The following is a 21195-nucleotide window of genomic DNA, read 5'->3' as shown; positions in this document are numbered from 1 at the left end:
CCTTTTCATTACAATTTATTATTATTATTATTTTATTTCAATTATTAAACTGTCTTTATCTCAACCCATGAGTTTTCTTACTTTTGCCCTTCCAATTTTCTCCCTCATCCCACCAGGGGGAGGGGGACGGGGAGCGAGCAGCTGAGTGGTGCTTTATTGCCAACTGGGGTTGAACCACAACAGGCAGTTAGAAACCTTCATTTAACTTCTAATCTAAATAATTCATAGCTAGTTTATAACCATTTGTTCCTGTGCTAACATTGCCTTTTGGGTTAAATTGTTGTTCTCCCTATGGGGTGTTTACTCCCGTGATGTATTTTAAAAAGGGTAATCATATTCCCTCTCAGACTCCATTTTAGAAGGCAAATAAATCAACCTCTTGTACAACAGCCTTTCCTAGTCTCAGATGGAGCCCCTTGTCCAAGGGACTGAGCAAATAGACCAAAAAAAGCGACAGCCTTCTCCAGGGCTGCTCATAGACCAGCTGAAACGTTCTTCTCCGCAAGGTGGAGAAGATGAGATGTGGTTTACTGGCAATTACTAGTATATCTATCATGATAATTTTTTTTTCTTTTCCAATCTTCTGACTTTCCTCTTTTGTTTTCTGTATTATACTGAAGTTGCTTTAGCTCTGATGGTGCCCTAGCAGAGAAGGGCTCCACAGCACGGCAGCGTCCTTGCCTCCCTCTGTCCTGGCAGAGAGGAGTCACAATGCGAAGCACGAGGACTGCCTTCTCCAGAGACAGGGTAAAGGGAGGCACTGTCCCACATACACGTACATCTTGAGTGCATCACCACAAAGGAGGAGAGAGGCTGCAAGAAAACAAAGCCTATCCAGCACAGAAATAAACTTCACACAATGAAAAAAATAATATGAACATTACATGGATTTGTATTTCACTTAATTATTACCTAAAAGGAAGGTGCCAATGTATTTTCCTATTTTTTTAAATTAAAAAAAAAAGTTGAGGTGGAACATCCTACAGAATCTTAAAAGGAAAACACTGCTGAAGCTGAGAACGAGACTGTTACTCCCTGCTCTGCCGTATAACTGCCCAACAGATAAAGATTAATTCCTCATTGTGGTACAACACTGATTTGTTGATAGCAAGCATTGTTTTCTTATGCTTTCATGTGATTCTCCATTTTTTCCTTCCTTTAAAATTTAGGACAGGAAAGCTCAGAAAATAAATGGCTTGAAAACAGTCTTTCTCCTTGCCATGGAAATTATGATTCTTTCCTGAAAAGGGTACTCCGCTAAAAGGTCAGGTCTTCCCCTTCCTATCTGTCTTTCATGGACAAAACTCCGCTTTTGATGTAATGGATTATTTAAGATTTTGTAGGAAGGCCTGAGGGATCTGCTGAAATAGGTAAAATGATTATGAGTGGCAGCCCGCAATGTTGTACAGAAGTAAGAGAAACATTTTTGTGCTGTTTAAAAATAAAATAAAGACTAACATGTAAGTTTGAGTAATTGTTATCTCTAAGGTAGAAGCAGAACAGTACATGATCCTGATGTTAACTGTAACATCCTCCTGAACATTTGAAATAACCTTGCATTATTGATACAACAGACCTCAATGGAAATTACTTATTTTTTTCCTACTTTAAATTTAAAAATAATGGACTGATTGGACCAAGCAGCTGAAAGCACAGATAGCACATCTAGAGTTTGTTTTGTGAATTATTAACACAGCTCAAAGTTAAAAATTTAGCTTTGCTTGGAAATCTACTCTCCCATTTAGCTTGACTGCTGTTTTCAGTTTACATTATTTCTTAGACACTGCTGTGAAACTTCCTCTTAATTGGAGGCTATTGTGGGACTTGAGGATTTTTGTTTATTTGAAAAATACAGTACGGCTGAATTACCAGGACCTATTAATATACATGTAGTAATGACATATAATCGCCCACAACTCCCTTGAGATGGCTCTGGCACAACAACCCCATTTCATTTTCATGAAATAAAAAGCATCCAATTACCTAAACAACCACCTATTTCACATTAACTACACACCAATAATCAGTCAATTGGGGGAACGTTTATTTCTGCGGTACATCATGCCTCACATCCTCTTTGTCCTCTCTTCGTATACCTTTTTTTCTTAACTGCCGGCTTTATTTGTAGGTGGGGCAGTAGATTTACATCTCTCCATAATTCCTTTGGTAAAACTGTTCAACATGTCTTCTATTTGTTCAACATGCTGCAAGCAATGATGTTGCTTAGTATTATGCTGCGTGAACTTGGGCCAGCAACCCAGCAGTACAGCCAGGCATATTTTTAAAGTGCTGCTGCATAGCAACAAACAGACCCTCATACATATTTTTTTTTTCCAAAAATGCAAGGAGCCCCATCTGCACTGTAAACGCGTATGTACATTTTTCACTATAATGCAATCTGTCCAAAGTTATCCTTATTATGTGTGTGGCACATTGTCTCAGGAGCAGGGTGGGGAGAGGCTTTCCAGGATAGGTTACGGATAACGTGCAGTACCCCACTGGGTTCCTTCTAATAATGCTCACTCTGCAAAAAGAAGCCTCAGGCACTGGGTCACAAAATGTTCCAGCATCTCCCAGGAGGCCAGTATTGAAAGGTAAAGGAAGGCAGAGGAAATGCCTATATAAAACGCAGACTTGGCACGAATAATTTCACATCCAAGTCAGAGATATTACAGAAAGCTCAAACTTCCTTTCTTTTCTCTGAAGAAATCTCAATTTTTAAGCCCTCAGAGCCAAAGGAGCATGTGGAGTTCCTCAAAGGTACGAACAGGATCTTAGACACAGCACACACTTCTAATTATTTCAGCAGCTGAAGGAGGCAGTACGCGATGTGAATGAAAGCGAGCTTTTGATTACCTGATCTTTACCAGTGCCGCTCTCCGTTGAATGTTTTCAATGTAAAGATGCATGTCTATCGATATCAGTGAAAGGACAGGAGAATCCATACAAGTAATGATCTTGGGTGTTGCTACAGAAACTCCTTTACCTCCCAAGCTTTCCCTCATGGGGCACAAAGTAAAAGCAACTGCCAGAAATTTCCATCCATCACTAAAATATATGCCTAGATCAGGAAAATAAGGAAGTAGCTGCAGTCCTTCAACTTTACTACAATAATTCCAGCTTAGGAAAACATCCATTGCAATGTACCATTAAACTCAACAAGTCAAAGCAACAAAAAAATTGTTCCAGAAACGTCAGAGTTTTTCATTTTACCTACCTGCCACTGCACAAGGACAGACGAAGTCGTGTGGGGAGTTACTAACACAGAACTGGGTGGTTCACCTGGAACTAAAGAAGGAAAAAAGGTAACCAAAGCAGTTATAGCAACAGGGTGGAAAACGGGCAGCTTTTATTCATCAGATTCTCTTTCTTTGCTGCTTAAGAAAATCTTCTATCCCAGCTGCTACGTGGTAGGTCTCAAAAGCAATACGGTGGATATGAATATTGCAATCCCGGCAGAAGCCAGCCACTTCTCGTACATCCCTTGCTCTGTCTGTGGCCTTGGAAACTTGAGCAGGAATAAGAGAAAAGCTGAGGGCATAAATCTGGAGGAAGCTGCAGCGTACCAGCTGCTCACAAACAACTGGATACACATTTGAAAGGAAGTTAAACCAGCTGTGTGTGCACTTGAAAGTGCGAACAAACTGCTCCCAAATTTTCCATACTTTTGCCATGGCTGGGGCAAGCCCACCTCGTTTTTAGGAGTCTATATCACCTATTCACAGATTGTTTTAGTTAAGATAGCTTGATTTACCACGGGTTAACCCATTCCTGTGCCGATGGTCTGTAACATACACACACACACACACTTCAGCAGCTCAAATACAAAGGAGGGAAGGCTTATCAGGAGCTGACAGCCCTCCACAGTGCAATGCTCTAGTGGCAGCACCAGGTTTGCTCAGTGGAATAAACGTTCAGTTTGTTAAGGAGGTGAGAAGCTTTCACAGTGTTTCCCTGTTGTATTGTGAGGAGGCCAAGCACAATTCTGGATTCACTGTAGCTAAATTAAAAGAGAATTGAAAATAAAATTTTAAATTCCAAAACAGTGAGTCAGTGCTGCTTCATTAGTACTGGTTACAGCCTGCACCAATACAGCAGCTGCTGTTCAGGAAGGTGGAGAGTCAGGATGTCTTTAATAGGCTGCTAGGCACATTATTCAAGTATTACATGGGTTCTTGTTTAACTTCGGGTAGTCCTGAGCTCTGTCCTCTGTTTTTCCAATTTCAAGATCATGTTCTTTAAACATTCCTTTGCAAAATTGTTTCCTATTTTTATATCTCAATGCTATATTTAACTAGTCATTCCTTACGCTGTATTAAGTACTGGCTAATTCCTAGCACCATATATATATATCCCAGTATTACCCCATTTCCCAGGCTAAGGGTAAATACTGATGCTTTTTCACACTTTGCAGAGTTCCTTTCTCCATTCAAGACATCAGAGCTACTTCTGCATTCAGGCATTGACTTTACACAATCAAGGAATTAGAAGCTGATCTCTAAGGCTAAAAATAAAAGCCTTGTCAATGTCATTCACAGTTTATTAGCCCTGATCCACAGGATTAAATGTTCATGTTTCCAGGAGCTTCACATTCTTACTTATACCTCAGCAATTTTGCCATATTGCATACCGACGTGGATTGTGAGTGAAAACAATGAAGAAACTTCTTCAAATGTATGCATGGTTCTACATTTATTTTTAATGATCTCTTGTAAATTATTCAATTTCTGCAAAGATAATGGTTAGTGCAGAGTTTGGAAGCCAATCAAACGGCGTTTAATTCCATTTTGAGACTCCTGAAAGTATGATTCATTATCAGAGGGCACAGCAGGACACTTAAGGCTGCCTGTTATTAATTCAGCCACATCTCATTACTACCTGTATCAATCTCCTATGAACAAAACTGCATTGGATGTTGAATGTTCACTCTACTGTCCTGGCAGAGAACACATTGCAGCGGCTCCAGCAAACCTAGGAGCACTGGGGAGCACCCATCCCACGGCGATGCCCCCAGCATGCCTTGCCTCCCCACTTACCATCCTGCAGAGTTGTGACCGCTTCGGTCTCTGTGCTGAAGTCACTGTCTCCGATATCGTTGGTGGCTTTCACTCGCAGTTTGTAAGAGGTGAATGGGTTCAAGCTGTGAAATGTAAAAAATAAGGCTGAGGGATGAAATCTCCTCACATCATCACAACTTGCCTCAGAACAATCCTCTATGGAGAACCTGCCCATTGGCAACTAAAGTCATCGGGCAGTTTGTCTCTTCTCCACGTTGCCTTTTCTTTGCAGCCTCCCCCAGCTTCCTTGGAACACGGGGGTGTTCGCACCCTTGCTGCCATCAGCACCTTCTCAGATTTCCATCGGCCTGAGTTCCTGAAAACACGCACCGATTCATAGCTGAATCGGGCTCCAGAAAACAGCCATGAAGTTGCAGTTCATGGAGCAGCCTACGACTGGGGCTTGTTGGAAAGGACAAGATGTGCTGTTATCCGAGTTTTGCATGGCTATGCAAAACCTGGCTTTCAGGGTGCTTTGCCTGAGATAGCCTCAAAACAGACCTGTGGGTCAGCTCATCCTCAGTGCATGGATGGGGATGACAGGTAGAGAGGAGACAGGTGACGTGCCCAGGGTCAGACAGTGCGCAGCAGGCACTGGAATTCAGAGCGCCAGCCTTCCGACTAATCCTCTAGACCATACCATTTGATCAGTGCGTTTTATTCCCACTGAATTTCAAATTAATGCTATTACCTGGATTATTCAATAAAGACAGTAACAACAGGTTCCCTGCAGCTCTTTTATCTATGCAGTGCTTTAAGATATGCAAAGAGTGATTTCCAGCTGACATAACCTTAGCAAAGATTCGTCTGACTTGGCTTGGCAGGGAGAAGGTGTGGGGGAGGCTGCCTTTTGAGTCATATGTGGAGGCTAGAAATGCAGAGCTGTAAATTACAGGGGATTTAGCTAATTAATTCGTAGCGTCTAGCCATCAGCTGGCAGATGTAACACTGACTACAAACCCAAGCAAAGTTACTTGTAAGGAACGGTTAAACATCAAAGGATAATACATTCTGATGGGCAGCACTCTCGCATCATGCATGTACTACTCTTCTGGACTTTCACAGGAAAATGCTTTTAGCAAGGGGGAGAAGAAATCTTTTCAGTAGTTCCACCCTATTAGGACACCGTTACTTACTTACAGCAACTTGAATAATTTGAATCATCTTTCTTGATCTCTTGTTTTCAGTAATGCCAACGTCAAGTCTAAATGACATGGTTGGTTTCCTTGATTTTACAGGTCTTGACTGGAAAGATACTGGGTATAAGTCAGGGTGGGTACTATATCTCCAAGGTCAATGAATCAGGTCTATATTTGTACCTATAATTGTCAAGTTTTCTTTTTTCTGCACAGTTAGACGAAAGGAAAGCAACGTGTCTGTACCTTCTGGCACATGACCGGTGAGCTGCCATATACTGTAGTCACTGATATTTTTATAACAGACCTGAAAAATCTGTATCTGAATGCTTTGAATACTTGATTCTCCAAAAGCTCACGGCCTTGTAGAAATAATCTGATTTGTACTAGCTGGTCAATAGAGGAAACGGACAGCAAAACAAGCACCTTCTCATAGGCATTCAATTGCTTTCACAGATGTTACAAGGACTTTAATTACAACAGCATCGCTGAGGATATAATGAAGCCTGAATAACAAAGTTTAAACATTCTGATGCTATCTATAAACTTCAGTATGGAAAATACAGATAAAAATACTTCTCATTTCATCTGGAAAAGCTTATATAGAGATAATTGCAATGCAGCATTGAGAGTGGATTTTAACATCAGTTGCTACTGAAAGGATTTTTAACTAGTTGTATTTTACAGAGCATTGTGTAGCTACATATGGTTTAGCCCGAGTAGCGTTATCTACCGTGCTGAGCTTTCAGGAAGGGCTTCAAAAAGATGCATTCCAATCCAACCTTAATTAGATTTATTGCATGACCTTCAGCAAATCTCTCAATTGCTGTTCGTAACACCACCTCTAAAATGGGAGCAGTGACCTCACTTAACCTCTCTCCCCCAAAAAGACTGTGAAGCCGAGTGATGCTTGCTTTGTCTTCCTAACTGCTGGGAGTGGAAAGTGTGGGAATTTCTATGCTAGCCTGGGATCATATGGTACCTTTCAATAATGCAGGATGTTGCCTCGTGGCTGATAGAAGAGGAGTAGGTTTGCCAGTCTCCATCTGGCAGTTCTCGCACTTGTACTGTAAAATACCGTATTGGTGAAGATCCATCACTTCCAGGGACCCACTTCAACAGCAGACTCCGTGATGACACATCACTCTGGGGGGTCATCAGCTGCCTGGGAGGTGCTGGTCGTTCTGCAATTAAACCATAATTTGGTACCGCTTTGAGAGGAAATTCTAGCTAGCATAAAACATGACAGCCTGATCGGATTTTCATAGTGGTAATGCCACAGGAGATTAAACTTTTGGGTTTGCCCCATGAAGTATATAACCCGTCCCATTCCTTAACCTTCTACTGCAAAGAAGAGCAGTAAAACTGATTCTTATCTCCCTGTATAAAAGATCACCACTGAATATACACTTGCCCAGCAGCAGACCTCAAACTTGGGGGGGTCTTAGCCTGGCAGGTTAAGGAAGAATCACTAAGACCCACAGCCGAGCAACCCAAGGAAGTCTTTAATGAAACTCAGCTGTGCTTCCAGCTGCACTTGCACTTTTGACAGAGTTTGCCTGTAAAGTACTTCACTTTTTAACCTGTGCTTACTGCTTGATACCATGGGACTATGTTCTCTCTGTGCTGTGTAGCATCCTCTTCTACCAGCTGCTCCCCAGCTGAGGCATGAAGAAGAGGAAGGGATTAGCTGGAACAAGCTGGTGTGTAGCAGAGTCCAAGCACACGACTTACAGCCAATCCTAAATTCCTGCACCAGTTCTCTCTGGCAAGGAACAGGGAACCATCAGCAGCTCCTGCTGCAGCTTCCAAACCCCAGCTTGGAGACAGTGCAGAGCTGGGGCTTGAGTACCTGCTGCAGTTCACTTCCAGACCTCCCCAGTTCTTCTCTTCATAGCCACTAACCATGAACCTATGAAGTCCAACCAGCCAGCGCCAATGCTGAGGGAGATCTCTCCGCAGTAATTAACTGTACACCTTTTAGATGAGGCAGGGAATGGTAATGCAGGTGTAAGCATGCCAGTCCCCAACTGTTTCAATATAGATCTCCTTTCCCGACGCTGTGTCTCTGCACTCCATTGATTTCAATAGAGAAACTCTATAGAGTGAGGAATAATTGTTTAATTGTTTATCATGAAGATTATTGATTCTGATTAAAATGTGTGGCATGTAATAAAGCAGAAATTGATCGGAGACACCGCAGTGACTTGCTTTTGAGAAGCAATTCAATTTCATCAGCACTTGTTTCCTTAAACACACCTCCGCCTGCCCAATTCCTTACAGCTCTGTATGGCGAGCACTTCATTTCCCTGCCATCCCCTAAAACCATTTCCTATACATTTTGGCATTTCTCTGCAGCATGCTCTTGCTGACATCAGTGCCCAAAGATTTGTAAGCTATTAGCTGGAGGAAGCCCTCCGTGCCAGCAGCCTGCGAGCCAGAGTACAATGCAAAAGGTCAATGCCTTACACTGACAGGCTGAGACAGGTATTCAGGGTTATTCTATCAGAGGAAGCGAGTGTTGTGTGGGGATTTAATGCTCCCTGCTGATAAGCTTTAACCAGCTTGCAGTTTTGGGCAGGTCAGATCTTGCAGTCAGTCTCCCATGATTGGGTTTCCTTCTGCTGCTAATGGGAGATCTTAAAATCTCCTGTACTGCAAGATATACTTCAGGACTGTTTGTACAAAACCATTAGTATGAAGAGTTTATTTGTGGGAGTTTAGCCACAAAGCAAATGCTAAGGTTTGTGCAGGAACATAAGGCCAGGCCATATGACTCAACGGACTCCTTTTAATTTCTTGCTACATTTACATCTCCTGACTAAGTTCTGCCCTGATCGCTGGTGTTAAGTATTCTGAAGGGTATCACACCACTATGTAGATTCAAAGCACTACAGAAGAATTCTGGATAATACAGCTACAATACAACTTGGGATCTGTAAATCAGAGGTATCATTGTAAAATGTAAAGATTTATATTGGGATTATCCAAGGAATTTAAAAGGACAGGAGTGACCATTTTTGCTAACTTTCAAGGGAATTTTTGTGCCTGCCTACCTTAGTATCAAGGACTACAAGGATATTAAATACATTTTTAATAATGGAAATAAAATATCTCTTCGCTCTAGAATATTTATTGCCATGTATACAAGTTTCAGGTTTGTTTGTTTATTTACTTGTTAGCAGAATAGCTGCACTGGGTAAATTTCTTTATCATCTCCTCATATCAATCTTGCTGATGTGAGATTACACATTTTTCTCTCTACATGTTACATATGGGATCACTTCAGTTAACTCTCAGTGCCCTGGGACTTGGTTCCATAGCATGCACAGAGACACAGCAGAGCCATCCATCAAAAAGAGAAAGGATTCATTTTATACGATGACTTGGCTATTCAAGATAACTGTAAAGCATCGATAGCAACGAGGGATCAGTGTTCCCGCAGCGGAGCTGGGAGTTCTGCCTTGAGCTATTGTGTATCCAGCAACAGCTTGTGCACAGTCTGGGAAATCTGAGCACAATTTATTGAAAAGGAGAGGCTCCGAGCTTTGAGTGTTCACTTTATTGGGCATGGTGGATTTTTTTGAAACTTCCACATGTTGGACTTTAAACTTCCACTTTGACAGCAATCAGACAGGGGTGGAAGAAACCTTCAGCTGATAAATCTCTTTGATGGACAGTATCTTTAGTAGAGGCACTTTAAGTTTCCTAATACAGCTCGAGTTTCTTTCTCCGAGAACTGCACTGTTATGGACTGGGAAGGCTACACATGACCTGGAGACCTATGCCAGTGGGAATATTAACACCAACCAGACGGGCCAGAAGTAGCTGAAATGCACCCCACAGGTCCTCGCTGCTGGTGGTTGAACATCAGGCCAATGTCCTCTCTTCTTAGAAGTGTTATAAGAAAATAATAAGACAACATTGTGGGCAAAGAGCATGGGAAATCCTTACTCTTGCACTAAATGATTTGCAAGGTGTAGAAAGGACTTAAAATGAGATTGCTTAGTAGGCACATTTTAAGAACTAAAAGTAAATATAATTGCTTGTATTATAGTGCAATACTTGGGGGCAAGAGCCAAGACCAGGCACACAAGTACATGCAAAAGTGCTAGCAATATTTGCAAGATGTCTATGGAGGTCTGCCCTAGTTACCTGCTGAAGTGTGCTTCTCTCTGAACTGTGATTTTTATAAATCACAGAAGTTGCATGGTTGTAATTTTTGAGGGAGAAGTTTTCTTAAAGATCAATATCCAGACAACACAATGGGTCAGAGCGGCACATGGCACAAAATCCAGTGATGCGCAAGGGAGTGATGATGGTAAAGTTACCCTGGTTAGTTTTGACTTTGCCAGCTCAAGAGACCAGATACATGCTTTGCAATGGAATGTGGCATATAGTACAAGACCAGAGGAAAACCCACACTCCTGTTCTCCACCAATATATTACCTTTTAGCTCCGAATTAAAAAAAAAATAAAAAAAAATCATCTTCATGCACAAGTAGAAAATATAATTTTTCTAACTGGCAGCTCTAGAGATCTGTTCTAAGGCTGGAGAATCGAGCAGTTACTTGAGCCAAAGCATTAGAAACAAGCAATGATGCAGAGCAGATTCTGGGTGATCCAAAATGCAAACACTCTGCTCGAGTGTACAGCAGTGAAAGGCCAGAGTAATTACTAACACGTTAGGTCAGGACTGAGGTACAATGGAGAAGCCGTGGAGAAATCCTGCAACATCACCGCCTCTCATTTTGCATTCCCTAATCAATACAATTCATCCATCACTTACTTTCTTAAGATTGCAATCTTTCTATAAAACAAGAGAGCTGAAATAAAGATCTGACTGCAGAAGGAGGCTGCATATGGCCAATATAGCAGCTGATGGAAAAATCAATCTCCAACAGCCCGGCAGGTTAGAAGAACTGTGTCTCATAAAAGTCTGTCTTGCTCACCAGGTTTCTCAAATCACGATGTTGCTATGGTTTGGGGCAGGTTGATAGGGTGAGAAGGAGGAGGTGTACAGGCTGTAGCCTGTTATTAAAATTCCCCCAAGTGCAGCGCAGGCTCCAAGGCACGCCACAGAAAGTACCTCAACCTGTGGCTGCAAGCATTACCTCTTTTTTCTGTTGTGATCACTGTGGCTTCCAGAGGCTCCCCCCAGCCCTGCCTGGTCTTAGCAGATGTCCGAAAGATGTATGCTGACTCAGGGGCGAGATCTGTAGCAGTAAACTGCCTGACTGTTGAGCCAACCTCCACCGTCGTGAACTTGTTAGGGCTGCTGCTGGCCAGACGGTACGCAATCTGATACCCTGAAATCACAGCGTCAACAAGAGAGAGAAAAAGGGTTAGGATTTTTTTCTAGCAGGGACAAAAGAGCACCAAAACTATTAGTTTATCATAATTACTTGTTTATCTGAGACCAGCACAAAGTAATTTACTTCCTTTAGTGTTATAAAACTCTGCTGTATGGCAGCCCTCCCCCAGTCAGGTGCTGTACCCTACAAGGGAAATCACACACAGTGGCGCACACAAGGGTCTACTCAGTATTATCTGCCATGGGACTGACTTCACTTTCCATCCTTTATACCAACAAGATACAAAACCAGTTTAATCTTTCCTAAGCATACCGATACCTTCTGGAAAGGCAAAGGAACAGAGTCCATGCAGTTAATGTCACCTCATTGAGCCAGTTCAAGACAGCACACTCTGTTTCAGCTTTCCACCCAAGCACACACGCTCACGCGTGCATGTGTACGCTCACACACTGTTCTGTCCTCTCACAGTTTCAATGTTGGCTCAAACCAAAGGTTCTTCAGCTGCAGAGCAGCTGGATTGCCCAAACCGTGCAGCCTTCATATCGCTCAAGTAAAGGCTTGCTCCTGCTTTTTGCACTTGTCTTGTTCTCAGCTCTCCCACTCCCCTGTAACTGTACAGCGAGTGCCAGAACTGCCACTAAAAGCATCCTTCTTCTGTCGTTCAACGTTGCTGCCCTTGCCCACAGCCCAAGGAAGAAGCCTGCAAGCTGTGAGGTCCTGCTTCAACCACGCGGCGCTTAATAATCAATTTTGTTGATGCCTGCAAGTGATAACCCCCATTCCAACCTTCCTGACAATTAGGATTTCACAATTTAGCCTGTATTATTAATGATCCAACTATGCAAAGGAGGGCTTCCAGAGTTCTCATGCACCACTAGCAACAACTGTCCCCCAAAGAAGATCTGCCAAATACTCCAATCCATTCTGTAAACCCAGCAATTGAATCAGGCTCTCACTTCTGGAGCTCGATAGTAACTTTCAGTCCAGCTGCTGACTTCCAAAATCAATTAATACCAGAACTGGTGTGAGGCTTTATTGCCCAAGCTGAATACAGTTGTATGATTAAACGCTTCATGGAGTTACACAGGGCAGAGGGCAGCCAACAAATCCAAATCAAACCAGCTGAAAACAAAACAGTCATGACATGATTCTGCCAACCCTCTGCTCATCTTCCGAATGACAAAGGGGTCTGTAGCACCTGAGACCATCTCTTTCTCTTTGAATTAATATCCCAGCTAGAGTTTGAACTCCCACCACATTCTGGCTGTAACAAGAACAAGGGGAGCCAAACCTGGCATGCTTCATTTGTGAAGGTCAGTGCATGAAAACTGAGGTTATCATCTTACCTGTGGCTATTAGACAAAATCGACGACATTTATTTCCCACTGTGAATATGCAACAATTGCCACATGCCGACTCACAGAAAAGGCGCAGAGTTCCTGCACTTTCTTGAATGAATGCCATACTTGTGTGTGGCGCGAACTTGTCACGAACAGTGGAATTTAACTGGGATACAGATGGTATGAATTTTGGTGTGCTGACTCTCACAGTGCTGTTGACAATGCACCAGTGTTTCCTTGTCCTTTTTCCTTCAGCAGCTGCTAGGGGATGTGGAGCACCAGCCGTAGCTGCCTCACATGGAACAAATTTGATTGCACCAACACCTTGAAGAGTGACTTGGCTTTTCCAGGCACCTGTGACTTCAGCCAGAGCTCCCACAGGCTGCAGTTACAAACAGGTTTGGGTACAGAGCTGATCCACTGAAGTGCCTTAACACACTTGGGGCGCCCACGTTTGAAAATGGGCATCAGCAGCGAAAGGCTCCCAGCGCCCCACGGGGCTCACCTCATGCTGCCTGGGGTACCCTCACACAACGCAGCAGTTGGTGTGTCAGGCATATTCCTACAGCAACATTTTCGCAGCTGGATGGATAGCATTAGACTACTAGATAAAAACTGGCCTGATTTTTCAGAGCTCCTGAGCATGCTCAGATCCCAGCAAAGTCTTAGGGTCTTATACTTTGAACATTTCATTTTTCCACCTGCAAACTACCTCCTTTTATCCACGCCACCAGCTCTCCCATTACTGGTCCAATATATTTTACCAAAGTATTTCTGTATCTTTAGTACTATAGTATTTTGATCTTTTTTAAAGTCTACATAAAGACAGCTAGCAAAGGGGAGAAGGAATGGATACACTACGATCTTTTTTTGTTTATACAGGTATGAAGAACACGGGAGTGAAAACTCCCGGTGCAGGATCTCAATAAGGGGAAAAATAGTCAAAGAAAAGCACCGGGGAAATTTTTACAGCAGCAGGAAAGATGAAGGAAGAAGGAACTAAGATGGCTAAAGAAGTTTGATAAAGGGACATAAGACGTAAAGAATAAGACCTGGAGGGAAACAGAATATTAGAAGAATAGAAAAGTTGATTTATCTAGTTATTAAAAGATAAGTATGATGTTTGGGACACATCCTTGTCAAGCAATTTCCTCTCTTTTTCTAAACCTTTGTAAAATATAAAGTGTAGTTAAAATGTAAGGAGGAAATAGAAAGAGAACTGTTTGCTGCTAAATGGTGGTACTCATGCTGGAAAGCCAATTACAAACATGCTCAGATTAGGCAAAGGAACACATACATATCTAGGCCATTATAACAACTTACACAGGAGTGGTTCCTTGGCTGGCGTAAAAACTAATTTAGCCACGAGAAAGAAGAAATCACTTGTCACAGCCTGTCTCTGACAGGCTCTGCAAACTCCCTTTCAGTGCCTCCCTGTGAAAAACAGTATCAGCTCTCACCGTCCTCTCCTACATCTGCCGTGTTGGCTGACAGTCTGGGTAAATATCTGTTTTCCTGGATATCTGAGGCAGAGTTTACACAACCAGAGCCGTCACCTTCACGTATTTCCTCAGAAACTCAACAATTCCCTTGGTCGGATTCAAAGGTACATATCCAACTTCTGCACCTGAACTCAGCTCGCTCTTATTGCTACCTACAAACCACCTGAGAGATAGCCAGTATCTTAATTTTCATCTCCTACATCACCTTCTCCTATTGGACAGTTTGGGACAGCCAGGATACATACTGGCATAAAAAGCACTGGTTTTCTTTTTTTCCTGAGTGGCACAGAGGACGCAGTATTTAAACCACAGCTTGGATAATAATTAGGGCTAATGCAAGATCAAAAAGATAAAATTATTAAGCTGATGAATTTCAGCAACAAGGGATGAGAGAAGACAGGAAATGTTAAGTGAAATCAAACGAGGCAAATCAATAGAGGTAAATGGAAAGTGTTCAAAGAGAAATTAATGTATGCTCGAGGGCTATATGAGGCAATAACTGCAATTGCTGCAGTGGAGGAATAAGGAAGCTTCCTTCCCTTACTTGATTATGACAATAAGATGTCACAGATATAGGTTAAAAAAAAAATAAAAATCAAAGGTTATGAAGGAAAGTAAAATATTTAAAAGGTGATCAGAGCAAGGTTTTTTGAGGAAAGGAATATCCTGCAGAATATGAAGTATCTGCATGGTCAATAAGAACTCATATTGTTTTCTTAATCCCCCCCCAGCATTAGATCCCAAATCTCTTCTGGTATTGGGAGTTCTGCGCTTCACCAGACCAAAACAGCATAAAAAAAGCCCTGAAAGATCAGCTCTTCAGGAGTTTATTTATTCATTGAAACTAGGCTTACTTTTGCATTAGCATCTTTTAAAGTATTTTTTGCACAACTGCAAGCAGTTTCGTGAGCTACGCTTTCTGAACTCAATAAACGGCAACAGTCTGAACTGCCTGTTAAATGTTAGGTCATTGTAACACAACCAGTGGATTCCCCAAAGCAAACAGGCAGGAAGATGACAACACACCATGAATATAAAAAAGCTTTCAAGCTCATCACCATACAAAGCCCTTCAGAACTGACAGCACCCGTTCACGCAGGCCACGGTGCAGAGGAGATACAAACGCTTATTAATTTGTCACAGAACTTAGGGAAAGCCAAATCATATTGGGAGGTTACGGTCTGCCTAGTGGAGCAGCAATGCAGTTTGTTGATTTTACTGCTTATCTGTTTCAGGGCCAGCGGGTGTGCAAATGCAGTCTAGGATCAAAATATGAATTTGCAAACATGGATTACATCCTATTTTGGTTCTAACACTCAGTGGAGTTCTTACGCTCTTTTGCAATAAGCTTCAGGTAAACACTAAATACAAGGATACTGAGGAATACTAACCAGAGCCTGGAAGGATGCGGGTTGAGCGTTTGTTTTCAGAAGAAGCTCATAGCTAGAAGTGCACATATGCACATTAATACATCATTTTTCTTTAATAGTATTTGAAGGAACTATGTTGGGTGCTAGCTGAACTGCGTGTGGAAAAAGAAGACAGAGTGAAGCCTCAGATGGTTAGCGTAACATTCCCCAAAGGAGCAATGGAAATATCTAGCAGTCTTCCACAGTAAAATATTTAAACAAACAAACAAGTGGTTTTCCCTCTTGGTGCCTGCCAGTATTTCATCCCACTAATCTCTCTCTGAAATGCTAGAACATGTTTTGATATAGATTACAAAAATTTTAGCTGCAAAGGTGCTCGTATACTCAGAGGACAAAGCTAGCAGAGCAGGAACATTAGTTCAAAGGCTCTGAATATAAGTTGCTCTTGCAGAGCAAGTATTTTTTCCTTCCAACCCCACTAGTGAATAGAAGGGCACAGCGCAAAATTATGTTAACTTATTTTTTTCAACAACTCTACTTCGGTGCACTTGACTGTGGTGGTTACAATGGTGTTTTTCAAAGTTCATTACAGAACGAGATTTAAAAGGTGTACAGGAAAAAAAAAAATAAACTTGCAACCTTTACACAGAATGCTGCACATTGGTTATGTATTTTTGAAGCACTCCTCACTTCTTAGGAAAGATCACAAAAGTACCCAGCATGAGTAATTTTTACTTTTTCTCTCTGACATCGGCAGCTAACTACTTCCTCCACAAACATCAATGTTTCTAATCTCAAAAAAATAAAGGAGTGAGACCTGTTGAATAAAGACAATGGACTTCAAAGAGGTGGACTGGGGGAATTGGCAGGTAACATCCCCCTGGGAAGGAATTCTAAGGGAAAAAAGAATTCAGGTTAGCTGACAGTTTTAAAAGAGACAAAAAAAAGGTACAACTATCCCAATGCAGACAAAAGATGTTAAGAGGCCAATATGTTTGCATTCAGAGCTCACTAATGACCTGGAAATCAAAACTGAATTGGACAAAAGTTGAAACAGGACACATGTCTAAGGGAGTGTATAAATAGACAGTACAAGCATGTAGGGACAAAATCAGAACGGCTGAAGCGCAAGGTGAGTTAGAACTTAAAGGGCATCAAAGGCAATGAGAAAGATTTTATAAATACATTAGAAATTCGAGAGACAGAAGGAGGACAGGTCAACTACTGGGAAGAAAAGATGAGCACAAGACAGGTGAGACAGAAAAGAACGGAAGGCTGATACCTCCGTTGCTTCATTTTCACACACACAAAAAAGTTGACGCTGACTAGATACTTAACACAAATTAAAACTGACAACAATATAAGTAGGGATGTAGGCTGGAATAGAGAACAGGTTAACGAATATTTAGTTAAGCTAGATGTAATCAACTCAGAAAGGCCTGATGAAATTTGCCCTGCAGGGCTTATATAACTAGCTGGAGCCATCTCAGAATAATCAGTGATTATCTTCAAGACCTTGTGGAGGACAGGTGACATCCCAGAATATTGCAGAAGGGCAAACAGAGTACCCTATCTTTTAAAATAGGGAAAGGAAAAACAGGGGAATTATGGACAAATCAAGCTAAAGTTCAATACCCAGAAAGGTCCTGGGAAAAAACGTGAGTCAATATATAAGCATCCATGAGGATAATAAAGTGCCAAGGAACAACCAATATGTATTTGTCTGCAGCAAATAATAAATATCAAATAATCTATTTTCCATTTTGACAGTGTAACTGGCCAGGTGGGAAGAGTAGATATGATCCACATTGACTTTAAGTAAGGCTTTAATATGGTTGCACACAGCCCTGTCAAAAGCAAGAAAGAGAAACAGAATCTAAGAAAAATACTACACATTTTTACTTGAACACTTTAAAAAAAAAAAAGTAAAAATGTTGTTATCAGTAGTTTGCTAACAAACTGGGAGAACACATTAATTAAGGTCTCATGAGAATAAGTCATAAGTCTGGTTCTGTTCAATATTTTCATTAACGACCTGGCTGATGGAATTGCCAGTCTACTTGCAAACTTCAAAAATAAAACCAAATTGTGAGTGGCTGTGAGCCCTTTAGAGGACAAGAGTGTAATTTAAAGTGATCTTGGCAATGAGGAGAGATGGTCTGGAATCAGAAAGATGAAATTCAGTAAAGGCACCTGCAAATTATCACACTTACAAAGAAAAAGCTTAATGTACATATGGAAGAGGGACTGACTGACCTGGAAGCGTACTGCAGAAAAAGGGTAGGAATTAATAGTGGGTCATAGACCTACTTAGTTACAACATCGGTGTTGCAAAAAAGCCAAGTCAGGACAGTATCAAGTATCCTGGGATGTGTTACTGGGAATGGACTGTGCAAGACATCGGAAACAACAGTCTACATGCTAAGCATTCCAAGCATTCTTTAAGGGACACCCTTCCCCTTTCTTTCCAACCATGCATTCGTATGATTTTATCATCAACGTGGTGGCAATGAGTAAGAACCAACTGAGAAGGGGATGCATTGCACAAAGCACTGTTGAAAGACAAAATAAAAGAGAGTTCCTACTCCACCGAGCTTGCAACTTCAGCAAATAAGGCTGACAAAGTGCAGCAATGTAAGACGCTGGAACACAGTCGGGAGAGCAAAATCTCTTTTGTACTTTCTCATCATTTCCATCAAATGATTTTTTTTCCTCCTTAACCACATCCTGTGATTCAAATCCCAATCTCTACTGAGAGCAAGCTTCTAGGACACACAGTTCCTTAAAAAAAGCAACAAAAGCAACAAATCAAACCCACAAGACAACCTGGAAGCCAAGCTTCCTTGAGCTGCAGAGAAACCCTGCGTGGATCTGTCTCTGACAGCTAACCGCTGCCAAGCTTCACACAGACTCTTTCTCATGCTCAGAAAATCCCTGCAGCATCTGCCTTCGGATCCCATTTGATGTTTTCCCTGCATCTTCAGGCATCAGGACCACCCCCTGAGCACTTTGGGAAACTACACACCTGAGCAAACACTGAGTTCTTGACTCAAGATTTCAAGGCAATGCAAGACCGGTCCTTTATTTAAAAGGGTGCCACCAACACTAGCATTTGACGTAGGCACCCTCCACCCAACAATGAAGGCTTTAGGAAAGATTGCTAAAAGACTACACGCAAGCCTGAATGATGGCAGTGAAATTAGAAGCAGAAAGGCCTGGCAGACTGAGAACTAAACAAAACCCAAAAGCTTTCATTTCTCTTTTTTTCACAATTGAGAGACAAATCTTTACTCACCAGCTAGAACTACTGTAAAATGTGCTTAACATCAGCAGAGAACAGAAAATTGCTGGGTAACTATTAGCTACTTCAATTTTAGAGGCAAGAATGGATTCCTACATTGTAAAAGTCTTCATGTTTTAAGTACAAGTAAGTGCTGGTGTACACATTGCAAAGGCAACCCAAGAGTTATGAGAGCAGGAAGATAAGAAGGTTTTTCATGAATTTCTATTGTCCCTTGCTCTCCCTATTTCCCTAGAGCTAAATGTGAGTTAACCCCTTAGGACCTGATAGTCAGTATTATCCAAAGGAAGCAATAAAAGAGAAGCATACATGAAACTGAAATGTTGGGCATGCCCAGAAAAGGCAAATGCGGGGGGGAAGGAGGGGAAAATCCAGCTCTCCCCTGCTGCAGCTCAACAGGCCGGTTGCCCAACAGCCAGCCAAACAGGTTACAAACCCAAATGCAGATGGGAAGAGAGACAACAATTCAAACACAGTGCCATGAATGACATGTCATTCCGACTCGGGAAAACACACACCATGGAGCCGGGCAGACTTTTCCTCCTCACCACAGGGTACCATGTTTCTCAGCTGACACCGACATATTTTCTTTTCATTAGCCACAGATTTGCTTATGTGTGGTTTCTAATCCGACACGCAAGGGGAAGGAAAACCCAACAGCCGGAGCTCGCTCTGGTCTCCAGCCCTCTCCTCCCAGCCCTGGGTTTGCTGTTCCCTCTTACCCAGAATAATTCCATTGGGCTCCTCCGGCGGCTGCCAAACAATCCGTACGGATGTCAGCCTCACCTCAGGAAACACCAGCCTCACAGGCGGCCCGGGGGCTGGAAAGAAAAACAGACATCGTGCTAGCATTGCATGTCAGAGGAATTACAAGTTCTCTGATCACCTTACATAGAAGGCAGCTCAAGCTGTATCTCACCAATAATAAGTAGATGGTTAGGAGCACCTACGTACATACATAATATAAATTTATTCTGAGGAATCCTGTCCATGGCCAAATGCCTCCAGCACCCCACGGACACCAAACACAACACAGAACCAGTGCGCCCCACAATGTTTTACCGCACCTGTGAAATGCGTTTAGCAGGATGCTCTGACAAAGGAGCTCTGACCTCCGTGAGAGTTATCTCCCAGCAGCATAACAGGGAGTCCCTGCCAGCCGGCCACATCACCGCTAGGTAACTGATTACACACTATGAAGCAAGTCACCAAGCTGCCTTTACAGAGAGTTATGCGTCAGCTTAATCTGCTTCATACCTGTTGGAATTGAATAATACCTCCTCTCTGTGTCATCAGCACTAGCTTTGAACTGCCTTCTGATTTTACATGTGCATTTTAAACACTTAGGTCTGAGCAGGAGAACCTGAGGCAGGTGAGATGCACATTAATACAGATGGCTGGTGGCTGCACTGACCATCCCAGGTTCACAAGGTGAGGAGATGTTAATTCATACATTAGCATCACCAAAATTTCCCCATCAGCACAAATTCCACCTGCATTACCCCGACGATACTTTTAATTAAGTTGAGACCAGAAGAGACACAACATATTTATGTCAGGGGTATGGAGATGGAAGAACAATTTGTATCATTTGCCAACATACACTTAAGGAGGGAACTGCTATAATGGGGTTATCTAAAACAAAGTTTTAAATATTTCTCATTATAGTCTGATATGTACATTTCAGTGAGTGCTTTTTCGCTCCCTGCAGAGTTCTGCTAACAGTAATTTCTCTTTGTTTCCTTTCAAAGAAAAGCGAAGGCCCCACAGAGGCAGTGTGCTGAGAAAATGGCTAAAAAGATGTCAGGGAGCTGCTGTCCCCTGTTCCCGTCCCCGTTCCTGTCCCTGCATGCTCTTACTCCTTCCCTGCACTCCACAGAAAATGCCTTGTTAAGCCAGAAGTCTGAATGTGTTTTCAGCCCAACCAAATTACCTTAATGAAGTTGCTTGTAGAAACCAATGTTTATTCCATTACTATTGAAAAGATTTTGATGAAAAAAGAGAGACTTTTTTTTTTGTTCATCTTCATTGGGAGTAATAAACAGAAGCCTCTCACATTGATATTAACCTTCATTTAATACTGAAAAGGTAATGAAACTGAAAGTAAATTGAGCATCTGCAAAGCCAAAAATATTTTAAGAGTTGAACTACCTTTCTGTAAAACCCCATCAGCA

The 21195-nt window shown here is 42.1% G+C and overlaps 1 protein-coding gene across 1 annotated transcript in view; it reads right to left on the bottom strand.

Annotated features, from left to right (window-relative positions):
* Positions 1 to 21195, bottom strand: part of SDK1 (sidekick cell adhesion molecule 1) — a 422744-nt gene that overhangs the window by 55812 nt on the left and 345737 nt on the right. The window contains exons 28-32 of the mRNA XM_009320033.1: positions 19744 to 19842; positions 11308 to 11502; positions 7176 to 7377; positions 5037 to 5140; positions 3218 to 3288 (exon numbers count right to left, since the gene is read on the bottom strand). Of these exons, the coding sequence (XP_009318308.1) occupies positions 3218 to 3288; positions 5037 to 5140; positions 7176 to 7377; positions 11308 to 11502; positions 19744 to 19842 (671 nt within the window). The remainder of the gene's footprint in view (positions 1 to 3217; positions 3289 to 5036; positions 5141 to 7175; positions 7378 to 11307; positions 11503 to 19743; positions 19843 to 21195) is intronic.

This window comes from Pygoscelis adeliae, unplaced genomic scaffold, assembly GCF_000699105.1.
Source record: "Pygoscelis adeliae isolate BGI_AS28 unplaced genomic scaffold, ASM69910v1 Scaffold242, whole genome shotgun sequence".
Lineage (NCBI taxonomy): Eukaryota > Metazoa > Chordata > Aves > Sphenisciformes > Spheniscidae > Pygoscelis > Pygoscelis adeliae.
The sequence above is the reverse complement of the archived record's forward strand: the minus strand, read 5'-3'. Positions and strand labels throughout refer to the sequence as shown.